The following is a 20,414-nucleotide window of genomic DNA, read 5'->3' on the forward strand; positions in this document are numbered from 1 at the left end:
GTGCAGCGCTAAATATCACTCCAAACTTTTGCTTAAAAAAGTGAAAAGACCGTGCATTTACTCACATACAGATCCACATGAACGGTGTTAAGGCAGGTTTGAAACCGTCCCACATAGCAATTTGAAACCTTAGCAGATATGTTGCTGCTTTTCTTTTCTTAATTGAGCTGGGTTGCGGGGAGATTGTGTGCATTTGTTCAAGTTTTCATGTTGATTTCAGCTCATGATGGGTGCTCCGATTAACATGAAAACTTTAACAAATGATCTCTTTCAGCACGTAAAATTAAATTATAATAACATTATTATAATTTTACTTTTCGCAGTTTCAGGGCTGGGTTAGGGTAGGGCCGCATCAGGCTTTTGACTAACACATTTTAATGCTAGTGTCCGCATCCCCGCATTAAAATGTATTAGTCACGTATTCTAGCGCCCCTCTGACAATACCTCAACTGAGGCACCCTGCCAATGAGGCAGCCCAGCATGCTAAAATTGTCTAACATATGAGAGCATGCAACTGTGCCTTCAAATTTAAAATGCTATGCGTCAGAGAGCTAATATTCAAGAACAGCGCTGAGCAGGCAGGCCAGAATTTAACAGATCAATTAGCCGTGGCCCAACCAGCCTTCCTGTGAATCTACTCTGGGGGTACCAGCCATCACAAGGGTGATCCATGGAGCGGGTCTTGCCTGCTGTTTTCCCACAATCACACCACCCTTTTGGTGACCAGAAGCACACACATGCTTCAAAGATTGGACACACCGGCGGGTGGTAGCTTTGTTTTACCTTTTTTGCACCACCCAGCTGAGAAGTCACATTACCTGAGCCTCTTGTGCAGGATGTTATAGTTTTACAGCCTGCTGAGCCCATTCCTTCCTAAGCCCCCGCATCAGCCTGGACAGAGATTGTTGACAAAACATTCACCTTCTCAGCCCCTGCCGTGCCCTCTGAACATGTGTACTTTCCTGAACCGAAGGCACAGTATTGATCTTGTCACTTGATCCTGGGACTTGATTGTCGACAGAGCGGCACACAAGTGTTTAAGTGCGACCAGCAGAGGTAGGCGCTGGCAAAAGCACTCACTGATATCTGAATAATTAATGTAAAAGCGTCAAGGTAACCATGTTGTTCCTGCTTACATTTCACATGCTTTACTTAAACTTGCATTCCCTATGAGTGTTTGTTTTTTCCATGATTTTGTAACTTTTTTTTTAGGCAGCATATTACTCTTGCGTAATTTCAATTGGGTTGTAGCTGAAGACAGTGCAATTTTCTATCAATGGGGCAGTATTGTGTTCAGTGGAGGAGAGGATGTGGCACTATGGTCAGAGCTGCCGAGTTTGGAACTGGGGAACCAGGTTCAGCCTTCATGACCAGTCCACCAGACCACTCTCGTGAGGGAGCACATTCCCTTGCTATACCTTAGAAGCCCCGGTGTCTTTGCACCATCATGCGTACCCTAACGGTGGCAACTGTGGGTTAACCTTAAAGGCCTGTCAACCACAACCCATACTGAAGTTCACCTCCAGTCTTACAGGCCGGCCTATGAAGCAGCACACCCTAGTGCGACAGTCACTGAGGTCACAGTACCCAGGAGCAAGGTGGCTCTAGGGTGGTGCGATTGCACCGGGCGCTGACTTCGGGTGGGGTGACATGCTAGCAGAAAAGTTGCAGGTTATGGTGCAAAGTGGGAATCTTTTCACTTGCTGGCTACTCCCTTGTAGGATCCTCCTTGAGGAAAAGTATTGGAACAACTTAAGAGTGTGTCCAGAAAAAAACTCTTAAGAAAAAAGCTGAAGGCAGAAACACCAAAGTCCTAAGATCCCGTTGTAGAGAAGATAGAAAATAACCCACTAGATCAGGAGAACCAACAGCAGGGATCCACCAAAGTGTTAGGGCAAAGTTGTGATCAATACAGGCAGGAAGAGGGCCTTTTATACCTCCAAATTCCTGCCAGCAAACCCATCATGGATTCTGTCAATAACCTTGGTAGATGTCATGTTGGCCACTTTGAAACTTATAATGGAAAATTAAACAACATCCATTGATTGCAGTCTGGGAGGAAGGGCTGGGCAAGGTATTTGTGCAAAGAGGAGTGTTTGGTGCACTGTGCGAGGCAAGGTGGCAACACCAGGAGACAGAAACATGGGAGTAGGTTGTTGTGCAGGAGTTGTCCACAACATAAGGGGCTCTAGCAGCGAAGAGGGAGAAAGAAGTGTGGGTGCGAATCAGTGTAAAGGAGCTGTGCAGCTTAATATACAGGGCAGCAGCTGCTGGTCTGACAGGTTAGGCTGAACTATTCTCATTGGAGCAGGGTCAAGACTGATTTGTATATGGCTGGCTCCAAACTGAGGTGGAATGGAGAGCAAAATAGCGATGGATTGGGATGGATTGGGATGTGGCCCGAATAATTAACAGTGGCAGAGATTATTTCAAACTTTACATCCATCACTATTTTGCAAATCCACAGTTCAAAAATCATTCAGAGAAGGCTAAAGTTGGAAAGGTGACCCTAGGTCAACACATGATCTTCTCTGCCCTTTGATCAAAGGTTGTCTGCTAATGTCCAATAGAACACTTAAGACCCAGTTTAAAGATGGGTGGCAATTGCCCATTTTATAGGCTTCTCCTCGGAATACCAAGACATTCCTGCATTTCGGTATTACCGGTTCCTGCAGTATTAGTAATTCCAGGTTCTAAACTCGATGCGGCATCAAGAGATATTTATTTCTCCCACAGACTTTAAAGACATTTAAATTAAAATACTTTTACAAGGGCTGCATGCACAGACTTGACCTATGTAAATGCCAGGTATGTTTTTATTTAGATTTCTCCATTTTAATCCAGGTATTTCAGTTTGTAAGCTTGCTGCATTTCTTCTCATATTAGAGCGCAGCTGTAGGGTGATTGTGCGCCTCTGTTAACGCTTTCATGTTAATGACAGCGCCCTTCGTGGGCTGAAATTAACATGAAAACTGAAAAAAAGGCACACTATCACCCTGCAGCCCAGCTCTATTTAGAGAAGAAATGATGGAAGCTTACAAACACAGCATGTGCTTTTAAGTTATTCTAAAAGCACACGCTGTGTTTGGTGCTGCATTTCTTTTGTTTTCTAGAGTGTGGCTGCGGGCAGATTTGTGCTTAATTGCAGCTCCTGACGGGCTCTGCAATTAACACAATAAACTCCACAGCCGCACTCTAGAAAACAAAAGACACTTAGCAAGAGGGTAGTAACACCTAACAAAAGGTTCAGGTACACAGATTCATTAGCAAACTACAAATTCATACTAAAGAATTCGTTCAAATAATAAAGGGAGAAAGAAAGAAAGAAGCCTATATTTCAAACACAATTACAAAAAATACTCATAATTTATTAAACATATAATTTCACAGAACACATTCCAAGTAAAAGAAACGCTCATAAAAAAGTGTTGGCAAGACTAAGGCAACCGATTAATTTTACCAAACACGTGGCTAACATACAAACATTACATATACAGAAAGAACAACAAAAACAAACATAATGTGTCTTTCACAGTTTGTGGCCACAGAATGCGTCGACGGCGTTTCGACCGCTGGTTAACTATGCGGTCATCATCAGGACAAACAGTAATTGGAGCGTTTTCAATAACTATGCAAAAGAAAATAACAATCACTATTACATTCGAAGGAGTAGGCTTCTTTAGAGGCAAAAGAATTAAAAATAAAAAGCAGAAAAACACCATTTGTGAGGAAGAAAAGAAATAAACAGAGAGCTGGCACCACACCAAAAGTGATACTGTTTCCCCAAGAATAATAAATTAATATTCACCAATGTTAAAAGTAAACCATTCAGCTGTTGAACGGCAGATGAAATATGTTAAAATCTGCAATTCACAAAAACAAGAATTTGATTAATTCTAGCAGTCCAAGAATACATTTAACAGGCCAAGAAAAAGGAAATTACCTAAGCCACATAAGTCAAACACATACTCACTTATGAAGCAAATCACAAGTCCTATTCATTTAGAAGGACCCTCACTCACCACTAGTTGGTGACATGCTTCATCATCGGGTCCCCGCTAGGGTGACCGAGTATCACCCTAGCGTGCTACAACGCCTGACTACAGCGGAGCAGGATGTGGTGAGTGGAACAGTGCCCAAATCAAAAAGTGACTAAACGTGTGGTGTCAGTGCAAATTAAAAAATGCATAATATAATATTGTGATTTTTTCTTGCGACCCATCATCCAATCCACATGTACCTATCTGAAGGACACGAAAAGTTTCCTGTCTTTACTGAGAACCATTACCCTACCAGATGATCAATGCTTTCTTGTCTCTATGGACATTGAGAGTCTGTACACCTGCATCCCGCAGGATGAGACCATCAAGGTGGTGAAGGAAGCCCTCGAGAGAACACCCTGGGAGTATGCTACATCAAAGGTATTTGTAACGGAATGCGCCACCCTTGCCCTGAAACGTCATTTCTTTGAACATGATGGCAAGATCTATTTACAAGCTACGGGGACATCGATGGGCAGCACCTTTGCCCCGTCGGTGGCGGGTCTCTATGTCTTCGATTTTGAGGCTAAGAATATTCTGAGTGCCCTAAACCCATTCAGTAGTAACATACTTATGTGGCAGCGCTACATAGACGATATTTTCGTGATTTGGCAAGGCGATGAAGCGGTTCTGTTGAATTTTTTTGCATGGCTGAATAGACTTGACGATCATTTGAGATTCACCCATGAATATTCCAGAGATGAGCTGACCTTTTTAGATGTCCAAATCAGGAGAAAGGAGAATCGGCTTGAGACAACGACATTTTATAAGCCTACTGCAAAAAATAATTTATTGCACTTTACCAGCTACCATCCCAGAGCCCTACGGGAAAATCTCCCGTATGGGCAGTATCTAAGGATACGTCGCAACTGCAGTAACCTCACTGATTTCAAATCACAAGCCAATGCTTTGTCTATTAAACTGCAAAACAGAGGATATCCGCAGAGGATAATCAACAAGAGCCATAAGAGGGCGCGGAACCAGCAGAGGGATATTCTGTTGGATGAAAATCCCCCCAAAGAGAAGGAGGAAATTCCTCTAACCTGCGTCACCACTTTTAATTCACTGTCCAACGCAGTGAGTAAAAGTATCATGAAAAACTGGAGGATTATAACCAGTAATAAAGCAGATTGGAAGAAACCTATATTGTCCTACAAGAGAGCAACTAGCCTGAAGGACTCGCTGGTCCACACAAGACCCAGAACTGAAAGGACAACTGTTCCCACACCAAGCGTCCTCAACGCATGGGGCCTTCCACCGGTTAAAGGCCATTTCTCTTGTGGCAATTGCAACGTGTGCCACCTGACCTCCAATACCAAATATCTAGACTTGACAGATGGCACCCGTTGGGAGCAGCGTGGTCATACGAACTGTAACACCACTAACGTAGTATATCTCATCACGTGCAGTTGTGGCCTCCAATACGTGGGAATGACAACGCGGCGCATAAGAATCAGAATCTGTGAACACAGAAGTAATATACGGTGTAAAAAGATGACCACAAAACTCACCGTACACTTTCTACAGGCGGGACACACCCCCAATGATTTACAGTGGACCATTATAGAACATCAAGAATATGGGTCTGAGGCGTCACTTTTTGAACGTGAACAACGTTGGGTGTATCGTCTTGGGACAAATAGGGTTGGTCTCAACGATGATATTCCATGGGGCAGTGTCCTGCGAAGATAGAGTATTACAGTATTACACTATGTCCGTGGTTTGTCATGTCCTGTTCTGTTTCCCCATGTCTTATAACAGCTGAGAAACTCGCCTTGTTTTAGCATCCCTGAGCAAAAAACCTATGTAGGGAGCTTGATGAGTGTTCAACTAAGGGAGGCATTGGCAGTATTTATAATTGCTCCACTTGTATGAAGAAGCAGGTTGTGTATTTAGCATCATTAATACTCTGCTTCCTTGATATAATATGCATCACCCTTTATATATTCCAAATGAGCCTTTGTTGGAATAATGATAATTAATTATCTGCTGACTTCAGAATATTGATAACACTTACAGGGCAATGTGGTTATTAATGCCATGCGGGGGATCGAACTCGCAATGCTTGGCATTAGAATCTCGCCTTTTGCGCTGTATCCCTTTAAGAATTCCACTGCAGACGACACCACGTGACTATCAGCGTCCCACGTGGTGTACTCTGTTCCGCCCAGGGCGTTTCATAAACACAGGTCGCTTCCCGGTGAAACTATCGCTTCCGGGAGGGTCGGACAGGAAAGCAGGTCACGGGCGGGGAGCCGCGAGTGCAGAAGTAAGTGACACCCGATCTGATAAACAATCACCCGGGGCCCCTGGTTTTCCGTGCTATCATTATTCTCGGCAATGGGGTAATTGATACATACCTACGCCCTTTACTTTCTCCCATTGCAGAAAGCCACCGCGTGAAGTACACCCGCGCCACCCTCACCGAAGGGGCATCTTAATGTCCCGCTTTTTGTGAGTAATTAAGAAATATAGCATTTTCGCTCCTTTTCCGTTTTGGAGAGGTTCACAGCCCTTGATTTTTATATTGTACACACGACGTTAAAACGGAACGTTTAGACCTTCACTCGACTATGAATGATACTATGGGACGAATGAGCCATATGTATAAGGCAAGTCTGACTTGATTTGAAAGCAGAATATACATGCGATTTGCCCCGCATTTTACCGGCAGAACTGGTCGGGCATGTTGGGTGCTGATCTAGAATTTTGAGGCACTCATATAAATGATATTATACTGCACCGTCACTTTTGGATGGGCTCTGTTTCCAGTATGACACACCCAGTCAGCTCCATTAATGCAGCTTATTCTGAGATATTGGACCACAATTGAGATCTAATTATGTGTCATTGTTTGTCTTTGTCTTTGTCCCTTTTTTTCCCATAGGTTGCTATGATTGTTTCTGCAAATGGCATGAGATGACATGGTCAACTGTTGTGTGATAAAAAAAAATTTTTTCACACATTCTTTTAAATTTTATTAATTTTTCACATTTAGAGCCTCCCGGGAGGGTACGCTTTAGTGCGCGCACACCACCGGAGGACTATTTATTAGGTCCTGAAGAAAGCTGAGCAAAATGCAATAAAACAGCAGAAACATGTCGACCGATTTTTAGGACTGCGGTTCCGTAACTCAGAACCTGTCTAGTCCACTCACTATTTTTAATCAATGCGGGTTGGCCATCATTAAAAATATTTTTGACCTGGTTACAACCTATGCATTTTTTAATTTGCACTGACACCACACGTTTAGTCACTCTTTGATTTGGGCACTGTTCCACTCACCACATCCTGCTCCGCTGTAGTCAGGCGTTGTAGCACGCTAGGGTGATACTCGGTCACCCTAGCGGGGACCCGATGATGAAGCATGTCACCAACTAGTGGTGAGTGAGGGTCCTTCTAAATGAATAGAGCTTCACCACTGCAGATTACTAGCTCCAGAGGGTGAGAGGCGTACCAGTTGGTATACTAACGGAACTGACAGCACCATTTTATCTTAGATAAAGACAGAGCACTTTACATGGGGGTTTATTTATTCATTTATTTAACCTTCACCACACGTTAAGAGAACCGTGGTTATTGTTTTTCAAATGCCTGTGCCTAGTCACTCCTTTGTTGTTTGTGTATGAATTAGCCCGGGGTCCAGGAGTGTCTACTCATACCCTCCCTCTCTTGTTGCTGATATATTGCAAATCACAAGTCCTCATAACACCATTCGAGGGCTGATAAGACTGTTTTTAAATAAGTGTATCTTCAGCACAACAAAAAGTCCGTGGGGAGCAATTAATTATGGCCCAACGTATGCCCAGTCAATCAGCACTAAGAATATGAGAAAAAAATGAACAAAGAGTGACAGCCTGTACTACTCGTGTGCCAAAGCTCATCATATTAAATGGCCACAGGATTTCTAACTTTATCCATGGTTACCTAGGAATCTACTCAAAGGGCTACCTGGGGTTCTAATCATATTAATAATGCCATCCATAAAATATGTTAAAAAGAAGACAAAAACTATCAGTCTATATTAATCGTCCAGTAAAAATCAACACAGATAATAACTTCCTGCAGGATATCCTAGTTAATTACTCCCTTCAATGCTTCCTTAACTTGTAGCCCCTTAAATCTGTCCCTGCGCCACAAATACAGCAACGTATCATAGAGCAAAGTCCTGCTTTGTAGGCACACACAGCCACATGTGGTAAAACTCGACTTAGTTAGATCGCAAGCGTCTGCAGGGAGAGAAATGCCCTTGGTTTAGATAATATAAACCTTGCAAAATCATATGCAGCAGTACTCGCATCAGGGAATATAATTGAACGGTGCTACATATCAAGAGGAGACTAATATACATTTAAAACGGCACCTCGCAAAGAAATTCTATTGCAGTTACCTAATATCAATAATAGGTAGCATCCGTCCCGCTACATGACCGCTTAAAAATGTTAGCACCTCGAACAAATACTCACTGCGTTCGCGGGTCCGACCGGGTAGTTCATGGCACTGACACACACAACAAACTTTGCTCGCGCTCGAGCCGACATGAGTTTATAGAAATAGAAAGAGGAAAAGGAAAAACTCTCTCAAAGTCGGCGGACATCTTGAAATGGTGAAAAAGTCGAAAAGGCACCATCAATCCACAAACTAATAGTAATGTCAATAATTTGAAGGGCACAGGTTACGATGGTAAATATGTTTAAGACCCTATAACCAAGAAGTATTCTGACATGGAGATTCCTATTACTAGACCAAAAACAAAAGTGCTCTCAATTATAAAAACGTAGGAAAAAATCACCCCATGAATTTAAGACAAATAATGTACCCATAATTTATGAAAAGGAAAAAACGATTACATAACTTAATCACACCCCTAGCGTATATTCACAAAGGACGTTATAGCTGTGTGAAGTAAACAATAAAGAAATACCTCAGTTTTTTGAGAATAGGCATAGAAAAAAGGCGTAGAAAAAATAGAGAAATAAATCAAAAGATTACTTTTTCCTTTAAAAAGGTCTAGTTACAAGGATCACAACAATTAGCATTTCATCCAAAGAGACAATTTATAAATTGCAAGAAATAATGAAAAACAGTTATGTTTTCATCCAGATAAAATCTGCATACGCAACATTGAAAAAATACAGTTCCCAACAACATCACAAAAATACAATATAATTCATTGGTCAAATAAGCCATTGTATCCAGAGAACAGATCAAATGGGGGTAACAGATCAGACATAGTATACAATACTTAGCAGGTAATAATAGAATGGCACTCCTCCATTAAATTCAAGCCTGAATTAATACTGTCACACCTCAACATCCAGCGACATTCCTTCCGGTTTAATATTGCTGAGATGCTTCCCCCTCGATCCGGAATTTTGATTACTTCAATGACCTGCCAGCGCATATCATCAGGTGCATGATTGAACTGCACATAGTGGGCCACTAAGGGAGCATTTTCTGTTTTACAACGGATACGGCTTTTGTGTTGGCCAAGGCGTAGTTTAACTTTTTGCGTTGTTTGGCCAATGTATATCCGGTCGCACGGACACCAAATTGCATATATGACGTTCATCGTGTTGCAGTTTGAAAAACTGCGTAATTCATACTTAATATTGCCATGTACAAATTGTTTGGTGTTTATACAAGACGGACACATGAGGCAGCCGCCACATTTATGGTGTCCCACAGTTTTGTTTAAACCCCACAAAGATGTTAGAGTAGGGCTCTCATGACGAGGTAATGCCGCTCGGACCAGATGGTCATGAAGGTTCTTCCCTTGTTTAAATGAAAATAACGGTAAATCCTCAGTGATGCCTGTGGATACAACTAGAGGCCAGTGTTTTTTAATTACTTTAGTGATTTGGTTACTGCGTGTACCAAAAGTCGTCACACAAGGAATCCTAGTCATAGTCATAGTCATAGAATTCTCTGCATCATGAACACCTAAGTGCCCACCTTCAGTCTCAAAAGGCACAAAGTGCACAAGAAACATCTAAATCAAGACCCTAGACTTTGACAAACTAAACAATGGGTAAAGTAAACGGAGATATGAAAAAAGTTAGCATGTAGAATTACAGCCCAGAAAAATATGGAATAAGACTGATTTAAATAGCAATGAGACACATAGGAAGCAAAAACACAGACAGTGGGTCTCTTACTGAGTTAGTTCCAGGGATGCATTGGCCAGGGTTCCCAGTATACATTCAACAGAGGAAAGGGTACAAAGCTCTGACTTCTCAGCCAAGTGATTCCTGGAGAATCTAGAGTACAAAGGAACTAACATGGTTATAACATTTGTGGACAATGGTTTCAGACGCATGGGACCTCAGTGGTAACAAGAGCGGAATACATCTGGATGCAAAGCACAATAATCCACTTATTAATACATGTGATGACATCTTCAACGAGCTAAGTATTAAGGCCTGTTGCATCACCCAGCACCATGCGACAAATCTTTATAATCATCATAAGGTATACTACTCAGTTTATACAATAGTTCAGGTCTTTAAGTAGCCCAGGTTCTGTCGGTGTTTGGTCCCGGGAATTCTAAAAATCAGATGCTGACATGGGTTGCTATTGGGCTACATTTTTGCCTTCACCCTCAGGGTGGAAAAAATCTCAACTCTGCAGCAGTACCACCCTTCACTGATTACATGCAACTTCGAACAGACGCAATATAGTTCTTTCAGCCTCATCATTTCAGAACTGAAGCATTTTCAATATTCTATACTTTGAAGCTATAGTTGTAGCTTATTTATCTTATGTAACCAACAACCATTTGCAAAGCCAATACTTCTGGCTTGTTAGATGTGTAATGGTATGTGTTGTATAATATATATGGAAACAATGACAAGTAGCAAAATCACCGATTTTTAATTTCTGTGTTTTAAGCCACACCCTAATTACATCAGCCACGCCCCTTTGAGAGACCACCACCTTAAAGCACTAAAATTGCTACTCATTGACAAAGGTGCATGGAAGCAACAAGTCAAGCAATCACAATATAATGTTTGATATTAATTTACACCAAGTACAAAAATTAAAGCTGTCTCATTACCCCTAACAATACACACCACTCCAACCCAAATCAAAAATATATCTGCCAAAGTGCGCGAAAGGAATACAGATGGCTCCAAGCAACATCAACACATACATCTTTATTAATGGCAAAGAAGCTGCGTGGGCAAACAAAGCGCATAACGAGGAACCATAACCTTGGCTACCTTCTGCACACCGGGCAGGTTGGATGCTCCTGTACTCGGACGGACATTAGATAATAAATATATTGGTCAGGCTTTCAGCCTTGCTACGTGGACGCGTGAGCATGACGGAGCCCGCAGCTATCCTGTGATTCCCCAAAACAAGACAAAGCACATGACTGTGATGCTGCAGCTCACTGTGCACCGCCCCTTCTTCTCAGCATCCGTGTTTACAAAACACAGATTAAACGCAAAACAGAAAGGGGTGACCGACCGGCTGCGACCCACATGAAACTAGATCCAGGCACCAATGACAACGCGTGAGCAGGGCACCGCCAGTGTTGTTAAACCTGATTGGTCCGAAAGAATAACAAGAACGCAGCATCCACAGCTGCCTGGACCGAGGGCCCCATCCAGACACAGCTATTCCGCAGACAGCACAGAAAACTAGCATTTTAATCCAGGTATTTCAGTTTGTAAGCTTGCTGCATTTCTTCTCATAATAGAGCACAGCTACAGGGTGATTTTGCGCCTCTGTTAACGTTTTCATGTTTATGGCAGCGCCCTTCATGGGCTGCAATTAACATGAAAACTTAAAAAAGGCACACTATCACCTTGCAGCCGAGCTCTATTTAGGGAAGAAATGCAGGAAGCTAACAAACACAGCTTGTGCTTTTAAGTGATTCTAAAAGCACACACTGTGTTTTGTGCTGCATTTCTTTTGTTTTCTAGAGTGTGGCTGTGGGCTGATTTGTGCTTAATCGCAGCTCCTGACGGGCTCTGCAATTAACACAATGAACCCCACAGTCGCAGTCTAGAAAACAAAAGACATTTAGCAAGAGGGATGAATGCTCTCAGGGATGTGCACACTACAGACACAGCAGTGCGCTCTCCGGGACACGTAGGTGCGCGGGGGCGCAGGCGCGTGCCTTCGTGGGAACACTGGTCTTGAGTTTTTTCCTGAAACTTCTCTCCTCTTTGATCAGTCTCAGTTCCTTGGTCATAGAGTTCCATAGCTTTGGAGTAAGGTGTGAAAAAGCTCTCCCCCTCCCCATCTAGATCTCTTTATCCTTATGGTGTTCAAGAGGTAGTTGGATGAGGACCTGGGAGATCTATTTGGGGCATATGGGGTGACCATGGTTTTTAACAGGGCTGGCCCCCTGTCATAGAGGGCTCTTTGAGCTAGGCATAGAGCTTTGAACCTGACCCTCGCTTGAATGGTGCTATCGTAAACCTACAATATTTAATGGATCATGGTGCCTACAGAAATTAATATTGTTGTTTTGAGTGTTGCGACGTTTGTGTGTGGGAGTTCAAGACTCAGATTTAGATATAATAATCTTAAAGTTGGAGATCTCTTCAAATTCCCTCAGTATGCAATCTAGGAAGTTAGGAATGAGGATTCAACATGCCCAATAGAATATCGTCTGTGAACAGTATCACTTTATGGGTTTCTTGTCCAAATTGAGGCCCCTGCAATTCCCCATCCCCTTTAACTAGAACAGAAAAGTGCGAGGAAAGAAGGCATCCTTGTTTAGTTCCCCCGTGGAGTGTCAGGCATCATGAGAGTCTACCATTGAGGGATAGTCTGGATATCGGGTTTTGATGGTCACCTAAGCCCATTGCCATAAACGTAGGTTCAAAACCCAATAAAAACCTTGAGTCATTAATGCCCTATCTACATGATCAAATGCTTTCTCTGCGTCTAACGTAACAAGGACTGCTAGTATTGCCTTTCTATTCGCTTTTCCAGTCAGGTGGATTACCCTGCGCTTATTAACATGCACCTGGCGATTCGCAATAAAGCTCTACTGTTTGGGATAGATCAGTTTCAGGAGAATAGTCTCTCGCTGCATAGCCAAATAATTTATTGATTTAACATTAATATTCAATGCTGTGTAATGTAAATGTTTCAGGTCCTTCCCTTGTTTGCATATTAGAGAGATTGTGGCTTCCATCATTGTGGAAGTTACTCCCATCTGTTCTGCGAAGATATTCAATAGTTTAAATAAATGCAAGATCAAGTAGTATACAAAAGTCTTATAGAACCTTCCTGGGAAGCTGTCGTTTCTTCAGGGGACTTGTAAACCAGGTGCCCCGTCAATGGCAGCCCCGTGTGAAGCAGGAAGCCCTGGGATGAGAAAATGAGGCAATCTCTAGAAGGAGAATCTCAGACACTTATCACTACATTGTGGTTGATGATAGCTGAGCCAGCTGACCATTTTGACTATGAAAGCAAGTCCCCTGCGAGCACGAGTCAGGATAGACCGACCGGGTTCACCAATAGCTGGGTGAAGGCTGCCAGCGCAGAGGCCCGTGAGTGAACTGAGGCACCAGTTACCAGTAATTGCACAAGGATGCAGCACAGACACAGGCTGCTGAGAAACAACCTAAATATGAGTCATTAAATAGGTTTCTAACGTGAAAGATGGGCACAGAAAACTGCCTTCCGCTGTTGAGTGATGTCAGGTTTTACTCTAGCCCTTCAGGAAATTGCAGCATGTTCCCTAAACTGCCAAGCTGGAGGCATGTACGATAAATTGTCTGATGCATTCAACACAAACCACAATGTAGTGATAAGTGTCGGAGATTCTCCTTCTAGAGATTGCCTCATTTTCTCATCCCAGGGCTTCCTGCTTCACACGGGCCCGCATCTCCCTGTGGCTGCCCTGACGGGGCACCTGGTTTCCGTCAACACCACTCACCCCTGATCAAAAAACTGTAATGTGGCTACTGGTGAGTCTCTAAGGATTGCATTCACTCTTAAGCATATCAAAATTATTGAGGAGCATTGCCACGGGAGAGGTCAGGAAGGGAAAGGAAGGCTCCTTAGGAGCTCTGAACCGATGCTGCCGTCTTAGATTGCCACTTAGCCCGCCCCTTATTCTCTTCTGAATTTTCTTCTCTCACTGTTTATCTTTAGTTTAGGCTCAGGAGGTCTCATTTCCATAGTGTTTCTCTTTGTGGAATTATAAAAATTTCTGGTCCTGTGGAGTAGTGGCATACTTCTAGTGTATGACCAGAGTAGTGGTTTGCTTTTAGCATTACATAGAACTATGTCTACTATTGAGTCAATATTGTAAATCAATTTCATACTAAAGTTCAGGATGGGAAATTTCCAGTGTTTGACATTGATTTAGTCTTGTACCTGAGGCTCTTTTGCCAAAGATTGAATGCCACAGGTAGTAATATTAAGTCATTTCCGCAAGTAGTGTGCTAACTTGGCATCCGAGCCATTCTCACAGGGAAGCACAAAGTAATTACAAGTAAAATACTTGTTTCTGGGGTTATCATCAGGTTTATAGAAGTAGATGCCTAGTTCCAGTCTCAGGTCCAATGCCAGCCCCACCCTGCCTTTCGCCTCTTCAGTGACAATAGTAGGGGCTACCAACCACGTCCATTCCAGCCTAGCCACCATGGTCAACAGGTTCCCCAGTCCTTTTGTGGCCAAAGACGGGGTTCCCACAAGCTCCATGGGACCGAATGATAGAGATCTGCCCAGTCCACCACCCACGGCAGTCACAGCCTTCATACTCTTTAATATGCTCTCTCACCATCACAGGCAACCAGTCAACGGCAGGATCAAGCATCACCTACCCTTATAGCTAGCCCTTCACTTGGACATATTGGTGCTTGAAATTGTTTAGCCGACTTACACCCTTCCATTCACAGAAATCCCGCTGCCCTTCCCATTAACCTTAGACTGGTGGACGGATGATCACCTCTCCCTGCTGCATCAGGAAGTGCAGGCTCTTTTAGCCAAAGGAGATTTAGAGAGAATGCTGGCATTAGAAATAGGCAATGGTTGTTATTCCCAGTACTTTCTGATGCCAAAAAAGAATATACTAGACCTTCACCCTCTCAACTAATTCCTGAAAAAGAGAATTTCTAAATGCTCACGTTGGCTCAGATCTTGTCTGCCCTGGACCTTAGAGACTGGATGTTAGCGTTGGTCTTGCAGGATGCCTATTTTCACATGCTTGTTCTGCTGACCCGCAGATAATGCCTGCCATTCACAGTGGGCCACAAGCGCCCTCCCCTTTGCCCCTACCCTCACCCCTCGGGTGTACACAAAGCTGATGGTTGTGGTTGCAGCCCATCCGTAGAAGTCAGAAATTCCAGTTTTCCCCCTACCTCGACAACTGGCTGCTAAAGGCGGACTCGCCCCATGCAATTGTCACCCACATCCAGACTACGGCAGACTTCCTGCATTCTCTGGTGTTCACTATCAACGTACTGAAGTTACACCTGACTTCCTTTCAGATGCTCCCTTTCATCGGAGCTGTGAGAAAATGGGATGTATTATATGATGTTGGTGTTAGACTTCGCCATATAATACACTTCCAACCCTGGGTAGCTGTGGCTTCGAGCAGGCAGGCTTCAACAAAGGAACAAGTGTAAAGCATTTAAACAGCACCAGAACAACTGAAGAAGAAAGTAACACGACTCTCAAGAAATCTGACACCAATTTATAAAAGTAAACTGTATTTTTATGAATTTATGGACACCGTAACGAAAAGGTTCCACCACATGTTCCAGACATATAGCAATTAGAAGGTATAGTAAATATGCACTTTTTCACTTAACAGCGGACAAGCACTGGCAAATTCAACTAATTTGACACTTTGAAACTTTTTCAAGACAAACTTGTGCATGTAGCAATGCAGTTACTTTAATACACTTATGGCGACCAACTCCGACAGGAAGCCAGTCAGAAGAACCAGGAAAGTTTAAAAAAAATATTTTTATTAAAGTTTTACATCATGTTATACAAGCATATCAAGCGATATCAATACTGTATCATAGGGAATATAACAGTTAAACAGAAAAAGAAAGCATAAAAGAACCACTTCAGTGACTGTAACATCATACCACGAACACATCAGTAAATTGCACCCACAGTAGACCTTATACATGGCTATAGGCATAAATAGCATCAGGTAACAGTGTCTGGCTCATGGGGCACTTGTATAACCTCTGGAAATCCAGTTACAATCTCTACTAGGAATCAGCTAGGATCAAGTATACCGGTACCGTGGGGTTGAACCGTTGTAATCGTATGGGACAAAAAGTACAGTTATGAGAGATTCATGTCTAAATCAATAAACAGTGGCTAGGTTTCTGGCCCAAATCCTGTATCTTTAATCAGGTTCCTCCGACACATGATGTTCAAGTTTGTGTCAATAATCTTTTAAGGGGCATTTGAGACCTTTCCTGCTAAGTGATTTTGATAAAGTCCCCAAAGATTTTTGAGCGACTCTGGGGAGGAAATAGTTCGCTGTATACCTCTGTTTGTTTGTTGCAATAGAGCATATCTCTTGACCATTCCGCAAAGGTTGGAGGCGGACCTCACGCCGAGCGTGCTGCAACTCTACACTTTACAATCAACAACCCCATCTCTACCAGGCGTCAAATGTTTTTCTTTATCCGGTTCGAGTAGCTGCAGAGGGCCAGTAGACGATCCGGTGATATTGATGTTTCTGCAATTCCACATAATTCTTGGAAGATTAGGCCCCAGAAATTAGCTATACCCAGACATAGCCAGGCTGCATGTAAAAAATCAACCGGGGAGGCTCTACATCTATCACACTCCGCCGTTTCCAGCAGTCCATATCTATGCAAACAGGTGGGTATATTGTACACTCTGTGCAAGAATTTAAAATGGACAAGCCTATGTCTCCCATTCAATGAGATACACCACGTTGCCTCGCAGCAGTAGCTCCAGGTGTCATCATCAATGGTTATATGTAGGTCTGACTGCCATTCTAGCAGCAATTTAGTGTAAAAGTTCTTGCGGTAGCTCTGAACCGTGCCATAGATGCTAGGCGCCAGTCTGCTAGGTGATTCAGATTTTAACAGTAATGAGAAGGGAGTGACCTCAGGCGGCTCCGCCATGTCCTCGGCAAGGAGTTCCCGCAGGGAGTGTGGGGCTCTGTGGAAGTGAAAATGCACTAACGGTGTAACATCTTGATTTTCGGCGCCATTCTCAGCCTAGTTACATACACTTCCATCAAGGAAGAGGTCCCCAATTTGAGTGATATTAATAGACTTTAATGCCTCAGTCACTTCCCTGTCTCCAGGAATGGGCATCCATCGCACCATTCTATCAGGGTTAGCGGAGAATATAATATAGTACACTTGTCTCTACACCAGGTCGTGCCATGCATGAACCATGGCATTGACCAAGTCAAGAATACCAGTTCGGCGATTGGGAGCATGCAATAATCGAGAGGGGAGTGTGGCGGGGAAGCAGCTATCTTCTCTATATGTAGGTGAGGGGGACCCACCTACTTATGTATCCAATGGTAGGCTTGTGATCTTTGTGCAATTCTATAATAAAGTTCTAGATCTGGGGCCGCTAGCCGGCCCAGAGCATAGGGAAGGGTGAGAATTCCCCATGGGACATGCGTTTGTCTCCCCGCCCATGCCAGTTTTGTCAGCGTTGATCTTATGGATTTAAAGAAATGTGACGGAAGGACCATTGGTATATTTAAAAACAAGAACAAGAACCTGGAGAGTATCACCATTTTCATCAGTGATATATGGCCAAGCATGGACAGAGGAAGCTGGCCCATCGTTCCACATCCTCCTGCAGTTTGGTGATTGCCCTGCTATAGTTCTGTTTGATAATTATTTCTGGATCTGTATGAATCTGGGTACCCAAATACCACACCGGTTGATTTGACCAAGTCAGAGGAAAGTCCAATTCAAAGGGAGCAGTGAGCTCAGTCAATGGGAATATTATGGACTTGGTCCAATTAATCTTTAGTCCATAAAATTCCCCAAATCAGCAACCTCTCTAAGTACGGGAGACAATTCGTTTCGGGGTTTCTAATATATAAAATGGTGTCATCTGCATATGATGATATTAGTAAATTATAATTTGGGAATCAAATTCCTCTCCACCCATGGTATTCCCTATGTGCGCAGGCCAGAGATTCCGCTACAATTGCATAATGGAGTAGAGAGATAACGGGCAACCTTGCCTAGTGCCTCTGGATACTTTGATGGGGGCAGTGACCCTATCTCCAATTCTTACCCTTGCAGATTGGGAGGTAAAAAGTATGGCCACCAGTTTAATAAATAGTTTGCCTACACCCATTCTTCGCAACACCGTGTTCATGAATGTTCACTCCACGGAGTCGAAGGCTTCCTCCACGTCTAAGTTGTATGTTAAATTGCACTCTGGGACAAAGCCCGCCTGTTCTGTGCTGCCTAGCTTCGGCACAAGCGGGGCGAGACGGTTAGCAAGGACCTTGGCATATATTGTGATATCAACATTCAACAGTGACAATCTCCAGAATGAGGAGCACTCATTGGATGGCTTACCAGGTTTCAATATCGCAACTACCAGGGCTTCTCTTATTGAAGGGGTCATCTCACTAGATTCACTTATTTCTTCGAATAGTGCCTCTAAGTATTTATATTGACCGGGAGCTCCTCCCGAGTGCATGTCTTTCAAGACCTCATGTATCTCCCAGGCTTCAAGAGGTCTCATTAGATATTCGTGGTGTTCATTGGTCAGCCAAGGTAACTTAATGTGTTCGAGGTATTGCTCAAGTACGTGCTCCTAATGGTGCATTAGTCGCATCCCTATAGGCACACTCTGGTTCCTCTGTTAAGAAATGAGGATTCCATACTGGGTCACAACGCAAATTATTTCATTTTTATTCCAATTTTTCTTTTTTAAATTTCTTTGTTTTCATTCAAATTTTGTAAGCATGATTGCGAAAAGCACTGAGGCAAGAGCCGATATTTTTGCTTTCAAGGAGGATGAAGCTAACAGGATCTATGCATTAATCAGGGAAGAAATATCACAGGAGTCTACCATACGCACTAAGGAACAAAATGTGAGACAACTCATATACTTATCAAAAAGGGAGATCAATCCGAAATTACACGCGAGCACACTAATAAGATACCATCGATCGCAGCGTATACCGCGGGGCCTACGAATTGCTCTCAACCCTCTCTTTGCAAAAATTCTAAACACTTCCAAGATAAATGGTATGCAATTTTAAATAAGTGCTCCCTGGATCTCATTCTTTTAATAATAGAAGAACTATCGGGTATTCTTGAGGAACTGGCTAAAGATATCTCTGAAGTGTCCACTGAACTATCCGGAATGATGTCAGAAGAAGACCTAGCTAAAACATTGGAGGATGTGAAGGACCAAATCGAGAGACATTCACGAGACATCAACGAAAGAAAAATTCGGAAATTTAAGAGGGACACCCTCGATTATAAACTTGGGAAAGTGTACACCTGGGTGGAGGTATACGCCCAAAAGAGGAGAAACCGCCCATATACACAGCATACAGATACTTCCTCGTCTGGCAGTGACACCTCATCCAGAATACAGAAACTTCAGCAAATACCCAGTTCACATGATACAACTCGAAACGAACAACCAACAACAAGTGCTGTAACTACTACAAGTTCTTTTTTAGAGCAGGGCCAAGCCCAAAAAGGAGACCCAGGAGGGGCAAGAACACAAGAAAAGGAAAAAGAGCATCCCAACACAAGGAGCACGACAGTTCCAAAGAAAGACAAAGAGAAGAAAAAGACACAAACATAGATCAACTGGTCATTAACATCTCTGATCATGAGTTGAACACAGAGGAAATAAAGCTTTTACAAAGGGGCACGTCGTTTGTCCCAACCACCAACACTGATCCTTTAGAATTAGAAGTCAGTTTCTTTAAACTCATGCGCAAGCTCAGATTGAGACATTTTTTTGACAACGTACTACTAAAACAAGACACACGGGAAGAGGATCAACTGCTGGGACTTAGAACCAGCAGCACATTCCGGGCACCCGTCAGTCACAAGACGTTGGATCTTTTTGAGAAGTTGGTGAAGCAAGATCTATCCAAACTGAAATATGGAGCGGGCACCAAGAAGAACATCACACAAAAGGACCTGGATTCATTGAAGAAATTGGCAGCCATGCCGGAGATTATATGTACCAAGGCTGACAAAGGGGGCGCTTTGGTTATTATGAATAACACACTGTATGAGCAAAAAGTGATGGAGCACTTAGCGGACTCAAACACTTACATGAAATTAGAAAGCAACCCCACCATGAAGTATATGGAATCTTTAAAGAATATCATTGATAAAGCCTATGAGATGGGGACCATAAATGATAGAACCAAGAAATTTCTCATTCAAC

General features: G+C 43.0%; 2 protein-coding genes across 3 annotated transcripts in view; one reads left to right on the forward strand and one right to left on the reverse strand.

The window, feature by feature from the left end:
- Nucleotides 1-8,599, reverse strand: part of LOC144819848 (uncharacterized) — a 56,153-nt gene extending 47,554 nt beyond the window's left edge. The window contains exons 1-2 of one of the 2 annotated variants that reach the window (XR_013607595.1): nt 8,507-8,599; nt 3,809-3,863 (exon numbers count right to left, since the gene is read on the reverse strand). Coding sequence is in view for 1 of the 2 variants with exons in the window: in XM_078677581.1 (XP_078533707.1) it covers nt 3,809-3,863; nt 8,507-8,581 (130 nt within the window). In the remaining variant the exon portion in view is untranslated. The remainder of the gene's footprint in view (nt 1-3,808; nt 3,864-8,506) is intronic. The other variant, XM_078677581.1, reaches the window with a different exon arrangement.
- Nucleotides 1-20,414, forward strand: part of LOC144819847 (uncharacterized) — a 269,054-nt gene that overhangs the window by 207,069 nt on the left and 41,571 nt on the right. The window lies entirely within an intron of this gene.

The sequence above is a fragment of the Lissotriton helveticus genome, chromosome 2_1 (genome assembly GCF_964261635.1).
Source record: "Lissotriton helveticus chromosome 2_1, aLisHel1.1, whole genome shotgun sequence".
Taxonomy (NCBI): Eukaryota; Metazoa; Chordata; class Amphibia; order Caudata; family Salamandridae; genus Lissotriton; species Lissotriton helveticus.